Below are 7400 nucleotides of genomic sequence, written 5' to 3'. Positions count from 1 at the left end.
CTGGGCAATCACTTTACAGGATATCTACATTCTCTCCGCAAAAATGACCCGTGAGATTCTGGCTGCTTCCCATTTCAACACATCACCATATTCCCTGGTTTGTTACAGGCCTTGTCATCATAGGAGCTGCTACCACAAATAACCCATTGTCAGCCACTAATTGACCCCAATCGCAATTATTTCATTCTATTATGTTGACCTTTACACAGTCCTTTATCTGGTTTTCTCACTTTCTGGGCTCCGTCTCCAGTTTACGCACACCCCCCAACTCCGCTCCTTCTCTCGCACATATGCCAATGTTTTCTTAACTACAATTAGAAGGTTCATTGGAATCAAAACATTAACTCTGCTTTCCCTCCACAGCTGCTGCCAGTCCTGCTAAGGTTTTACAGCAGTTTCTGTTTTTTTTTTGATTTCCAGCATCTTTGTTTAGTATTTTAGACATTTAGTTCTGAATATTGAAATTTTGGGCCCATTTCAGTCTTTAAGAGGGAGATTTGTCTCTTTGCAATTTAAAAACAATTCTTTCTCTCTGTTTCAGCATTATGCCATGGGAAGCTGTCGTCTGCATGTACCGTTTTTTGGGAGCAGATAAGTGCATGTATCCATTTATTGCTGAGAGAAAACAGGCTTTAAATAACAATGAAGCCAAAAATGAAATCTAAAGCAAAACTGCTTGTTACATCCAGCACTGGGACTTCTTGTAGAAATGCATGCATTATTTGATTCATCAACATCTCCATGCAAATCAGAAAGTGCTGCAGTGACTACATTTGAGTGAACTCTCTTGGCAAATAGCTGTGAAGCTTCAGCTTTCCATGATCACTGTGGATAAAGCAGTTGATACTGTACCTGTGTATTGAACAAGTAACAAGATAAATGTATTATGCCAATCATTTTGTATAATTTTTCTAGTGGTTAGACTTGCACACGTTTTAATGCCAACTGAGCAAAGTAAGATATGATGTTTTTAACATTTGACTTTTACTCAGCAATGCGATTTGTGTTTGCTGTTAGAACTGTATTTATGTGATGTTCAAATAGAGATGTAGATAAGTGCAGTACTTTAGAAAATTCCTACTACTAAATTTTTTGAATAGTAAATGCACTGTAATGATTGACTTCTCCCACAGTCGGCCACAAGTACTTCTGTAAATCTTAGAATTACAGGTACAATGGAATATTCATTTACTTACCTTGAAACCGGGCAAATTTATGCAAATGGATCTTGCAGTTTAAAATTGCAAAACGTGTTCCCATATAGCACTAGAAAACATCTTTTTAAGAAAGAAATCTCTCATTGGTGTGCCTTTTGAATAGAGTTTAAACATTGTCCTATTTTCTGTGGATTAGTGGTCCATTTTTTAAAAGCCTGAAATTTCTACCTCCTTTGTATATCTATTTGTATAACACCTAAATTTGTTTATCAGAGGTTATAAAAGTAATGTCTTTTGTGTGTCTTTGTGATCACTTTATATATAGACCAATATTTAGTCTTCAAGTTTTTTAAAATAATATAGCTAATTGTAAAGAATTTTTAATTAAAATGCCATTTAAGATGCAAAAGATGTGCAGTTTTTATGATACCTACTATTGAAGAAACAATATTTGGACTTTACTAATTAGTCTACCACGCAGAACCTTCAAGGCTTTACTAAAATTAGATCACATGGGGTGTAGGATACAAAACTGGCTTGACAGTAAGAGACAGAGGGTGATAGTGAAGAGTTATATTTCGGATTGGTATGTCACAAGGATCAGTGCTCGGTCCACTTTTGTTTGTCATTTATATAAATGATTTGGATGAGAATATAGGAGGCATTGTTAGTAAGTGTGCAGATAACATCAAAATTGGTGGAGTATAGTGGACAGCAAAAAAGGTTATCTAAGGTTACAAAGATCTTGATCAATTGGGTCAATGGGCTGAGGAGCAGCAGTTTAATTTGGATAAATGTGAGGTATTGCATATTGGTAAAACAAACAAGGGCAGGACTAATACACTTAATGTTAGGACCCCGGGTAGTCTTATAGAACAGAAAGACCTAGGGGTTCTGATACATATTCTTTGAAATTTTCATCACAGGTGGACAGGGCAGTTAAGGGGTTTAGCATGCTTACTTTCATTGCTTACTCCTTTTGAATTGGGACATCTTGATGAGATTGTACAGGATATTTATGAGGCCTCTTCTGGAGTAGTGTGTGCAGTTCTGGTCACCCTGTATTAGGAAGGATATTATCAAGCTGGAGAAAGTTGATGAAAGATTACCAGGATGTTGCTGGGAGTAGAGGATTTGAGTTGTAAAAATAGGCTGGATAGGCTTGGGACTACTTTCACTGGAGCATAGGTGGTTGAGGGTTGACCTTCTATAAGTTTATAGAATCATGAGGGGTATAGATAAGGTGAATGGAAAGGGTCTTTTCCCTAGGAAAGGAGAGTTCAAAACTAGGGGACATATTTTTGAGGCAAGAGGATAAAAATTTAAAAAGGACTTGAGGGGAAACTTTTTCTCTGTGGTTCATGTGTGGGATGAACTTCCAGAGAAAGTGGGGAATTCAAGTACAGTTACAACATTTAAAAGACATTTGGATAAGTACATGAATAGGAAAGGTTTGGAGGGATATGGGCCAAATAAACAAGTGGGACGAGTTTAGTTTGGGAACATGATGGCGTAGGGTAAACAATCTGTTTCCAAGCTGTATGAGTCTGTGACTCTACAATTTTGAATTGGTGAGAGTTTCTTCAAAAAGCCACGTTGGGTGATCTATTTATTGGTTATTAGATTGTACCCTTCCCAGCAATTTAAATGCATTCATTTGAGCTTTGAGATATAGTACCTGCAAATACACAAGCTCTCAAATTAAATGGGCACTTTTTAACTGAAGATCTCTTGATGTAGTTAGTTAAATTATATCCTAATTTCCTTAAATGAACTCATGAATTGTAGGCTGGTTCAGGATCTGTTGGACTTATTTAAAAAGCCCTGTGGTTTTTTTTCTTCTTCTCTCTCGTAATCCTTTAGAAATTGAAAATATTAAATAGGAGCAATGTATAAATTTCTTCCCATATTCTGTGGTCGAAAATACAGCTGTTCAGAGTTGACATTCAATAGTATCAAGACCTATATAACTGCATTACACTCCTGACCATGTTTCTTGTTGACATATTGAGAACATTATTTTTCTTCCCTGCTACCATCCTGCCTAGACCACAGGGCCTTCTTTTGTGGAAGGTGAAGTGAGATTTAATGAAGCTTAAGTTTTGGGCAAGGTACAGTCCAATAGGACATAAGCCAGGCACTTATGCCATTTGATTATGGGTGCATATGGGTTGAAAAACATTTGGAATAAAACACATTGACAAAAATTTAACAAACTTATTGTGCAGTGTTTCAAAGATAATATTTTTAAACTATGGAATTAGGATGGAGTAAATAGAATCTCCAATTGAGATCAAAAACAAGAATTTGTAGATACATTATTGAATATAGTGATTTAAAACACAGGTCGGGGAAACGTTTTCCTTCTTTGTGGTTAATTTAAGTTCATTTCAGATTAAGTTCATTAAATTCACATTAATTTAAAATTAAGTTCACTTCCAGGCTTAGAAACTGAGGCAATGGGTAAATTATGTTCAAATGGAAGCTAAATATTGATACTGGTTGGACTAAATAGTCAGTTTGAATGTTGTAACTTTTATGTACATATCTTCAGGCTGGAAAAACTAAGAAAAATCTTTGTTATTTTAACTTGCTTTCTTAAAAATCTTGTGGAAGTGGTTGCAGTTATGATAGATGTGCAGAAGAAACAGGTTCAAATCTAAACCTCTATATAACAATGCTTTTATTTGTAAAGAACAATTGAGGGAAAGTAGGTTTGTATATGAATCTTAGCCCTGGGCTGGGTTGATTATTGTTTGGATGCTAAAATGTCATACCAGAATGAACTAATAAGATATAAAATAATGTTGACATTTTTGGACCTCTATTTGTTTGACTGTTACAATGCTTAGTTAGGTGAGTATTAGAGATTTGGAGGTGAAATTGGTTTATGGAAATAGTGCTCTGTACACCACAATAATGGAAAGTAACATAAATGGGTTGATCTGCTTTGAATTTTTCATACTAATATAGGTTGTTTTGCTATAACATGTGTTTCGTTAATAAGAATTTACTAAAACACCGATTGGCGAATTGGGGACACTCTCTAAAGCTCAGAGTTTTAAAGTGTGTAATGGTTATAATGCGATTCTGGCCTCATTTAGTTTAAATGGTGCAGCTATGACACGAGTTTCTTAACACTGGATTGAATGAGAATGGAACTACTGCATTAAAGCAGAACTGACTTTAGTATGCATCAATTTCATTCCTTTGATCACAGTTTTTGGAAGATGGCGTGAAAACAACATGCTTCCATGCATCTAATGGAAATAAAGAGTAAAATCTTCATTCTGATTATACATTTCCTCCCCTCCCTTAGATATTTTATGTATTTAGTAAAGATGGGTTCCTTGGTAGTATAGAATTTTAATATTGATGTAAAGAAACATGTTGCCAAAACATTTCATCTTGCACTCATCAGGACAAATTCTCTTGCTGTTTGCTCTAAAAGCATATAAATAGTGCCAGTTTGGTCTTGCCGGAGGTGCCTAGAACTTCCGGGATCAAGTCTCCATTGAAAACCAGCCCAGCTTGTCTAACCCATCCTCGATAAAGACACAGTAATTTTAACTAGCTAATAAATACTTTTTAAATGGGCTCTTAAGGCACAGTAGTAGTGTCCATACCTTTAAACCCAGGGGCTTGGGATCAAGTCCCATTTGGTCCAGAGGTGTTTAGTAACATCTCTGATTAGTCTGATCAGAATATATTTTTTAAAAAGTAAAAATCTTTATTAAGGGCTTTTGTTGTGCAGTGGAAATGTCCCTACCTATAGATCAGGAGACCTGGGTTCAAATCCTGTGTGCTTCAGAGGTGTTTCACAACTCTGGACAGATTGATTAGAAATATCTAAAAATCTTTGCTCAGTTCTATTAATCTCTTATGACTCTGAAATTTACTCAAGTTCTATTGCATACATTCTCTTTCCAAAGCGTTTACTAACTTTCAGTTGAGGAGTCCACTAAATGCAGAGGGTCTACTATTGAATAGGGAACTGATAAATACTTCAGCTTTTTCAAAATCCCCTTATTTTGAGTATTTTCTATCAACAGAATTCTACTTCACCACATTTCAGATTAATTTATTGTCATGCAGACAAAATTGTTACTTTCCAGATGTTTTGGAGCAAATATATCATCACTTCCCATAACATAGCTGTACTATTGATCTCTTAAGATCCAGCTTTATCGTGTAATCTAAAATTTAGATTTTCATAATTGTTTAGAATTACAAATGTGAATAGATTGCATGAGGTCAACTACTATATTTGTTAACATTAAAATGAGGAACACAGCATTGTCTCCAGAACATGTTCACATCAAAATGGTTAGATTCATTTGTTTTTTTGAATTAGCTTCCCTTTACTCTAAAGATTCTGGATATTACTCTCTCTCCAAGATTTATTCCTACAAATGTTTAATTTGAAGTCCCCCCAAATGCCTTGGTATTACACAATACTGATGGAATACTATTAGTTTGGCATATATTCATCATGAACATTAGTACACTTAATTTGGAATAATTAGTGTAGCTTAGCATTTAATGTAGCACAGGTCTTGGAGTGTCTTGTAGAAGTGAAGGTCAGTAAACTCAAGTTTGCTGAAGTTAATTTCCCCATTAACATTTTGCCCTGGAGCTTTGATATATTGAACACAACTATACTGTTTCTGTTATATTAATGCAATTCTCCGAATAGTGGAAAACTCTAACAACATTTAACCAGTTGAAGTAAGAATTAATTTGAGTGCTGAAATAATTTCATATTTTTGCAGCTCCAGTCTTTGATATCTCGTGCAAGGTTCTGAATTTAACATCTTCTAATGTGAGAACCATACTTTGATTTCAACAATTGTTCTCTTCTAAATAGAGCAACTGTGTCTCAAATATTATCTACCATTTAAAGCACTTTTCACCTGTTTGTGTTAGATTGCTGTTCGATCTCAAATGCTCCTGGAAGCAGTTGATTACCATAACTAGAAAGAAACTTTGATATGAACTCTTTAATGTTATGTAAGAACTAAAAAGCAGGAATGGGCCATTCAGCTCCATGAGCATTCCATTCAATATGATCATGGCTGATCTCATCTTAGTCTCAACTCCACTTTCCTGCCAGCTCTCCATAATCCTTCAACCTGTTACTAATTAAAAGTTTCTCTATCTCCTTAATTTTATTCAGTGTCCTGTCAGCCACCACACTTTGGAGTAGTGAATTCCGTAGATTTATGACCCTTTGATAGCAGGGTCATCTGTTTTAAATCTGCAACTCTTTATCCTAAAACTACAACATCTTATTCTAGATTGTCTTACAAGGAGAAACATCTGCTCTAAGTCTATTGTGTCAATCCCCTCTAACATCTTGTATAACCTAAATTAGATCTCTAATTTTCTTAAACTCCAGAAAAAATAGGCCTAACCTGCACAATCTCTTACCATAAGATGACGACCCCCTCCCCAACCCCAATCTCTAGAATCAATCTAGTGAGCCACTTGTGAACTGCCTCCGATGTAATGACATCCCTCGGAGAAGAACCAAAACTGTACGGAATACACTAGGTGTCATCTCACTAATGCCTTTTAAGATTTCAGCAACATTTTCCTACTTTTATACTGTGTTCCTCTTAGCAATAAATACCAAAATTTAATTTGCCTTTTTTCGTACCTGCATATTAGTTTTCTGTGATTCACTCTGCTCACTGAAGCACTGAAATTTCTCTCTGTTTAGATGGTAAGTTGCCTTTCTATTCTTCTTAACAAAATGGAAGCCTCATGCTTATTCATGTTAAACTCCTGCCAACTTTTTGTGCATTCAACCAATTTGCCCATATACACTTAAATTGTTTTATTTCTTCATTGCGATTTACTTACCCACTTATTTTAATATCTGCAAATTTAGCTATAATAACTTTCTATTCCTGCATGCATGTTACTAAAGAGATTGTAAATAGTTGGGGCCCCAGGGCCGAACTCTGTGGCACACCACTAGTTATATCTTGCCAACTTAAAAAAAAAAATCATTGAGTCATACAACATGGATACAGACCTTTTGGTCCAACTAGTCCACTCCAACTGTGTTCCCAAACTAAACTCCTCTCATTTGCCTTTTTTGGCCCATGTTCCTCAACCTTTCCTATTCATGTACTTATCCCAATGTCTTTTAAACGTTTTAACTGTACCTGCATCCACCGCTTTTCTGGCAGTTCATTCCACACATAAACCATTGTGTTTTTTTTAAAAAAATTACCT

At 35.4% G+C, this 7400-nt stretch overlaps 1 protein-coding gene across 1 annotated transcript in view; it reads left to right on the top strand.

The window, feature by feature from the left end:
• Positions 1-1575, top strand: part of rdh10a (retinol dehydrogenase 10a) — a 20911-nt gene extending 19336 nt beyond the window's left edge. The window contains exon 6 of the mRNA XM_043689376.1: positions 542-1575. Coding sequence (XP_043545311.1) covers positions 542-665 — 124 coding nt within the window. The 3' untranslated portion in view covers positions 666-1575. The remainder of the gene's footprint in view (positions 1-541) is intronic.
• Positions 1576-7400: the final 5825 nt, after the last annotated feature.

The sequence above is a fragment of the Chiloscyllium plagiosum genome, chromosome 4 (assembly GCF_004010195.1).
Source record: "Chiloscyllium plagiosum isolate BGI_BamShark_2017 chromosome 4, ASM401019v2, whole genome shotgun sequence".
NCBI lineage: Eukaryota > Metazoa > Chordata > Chondrichthyes > Orectolobiformes > Hemiscylliidae > Chiloscyllium > Chiloscyllium plagiosum.
The sequence above is the reverse complement of the archived record's forward strand: the minus strand, read 5'-3'. Positions and strand labels throughout refer to the sequence as shown.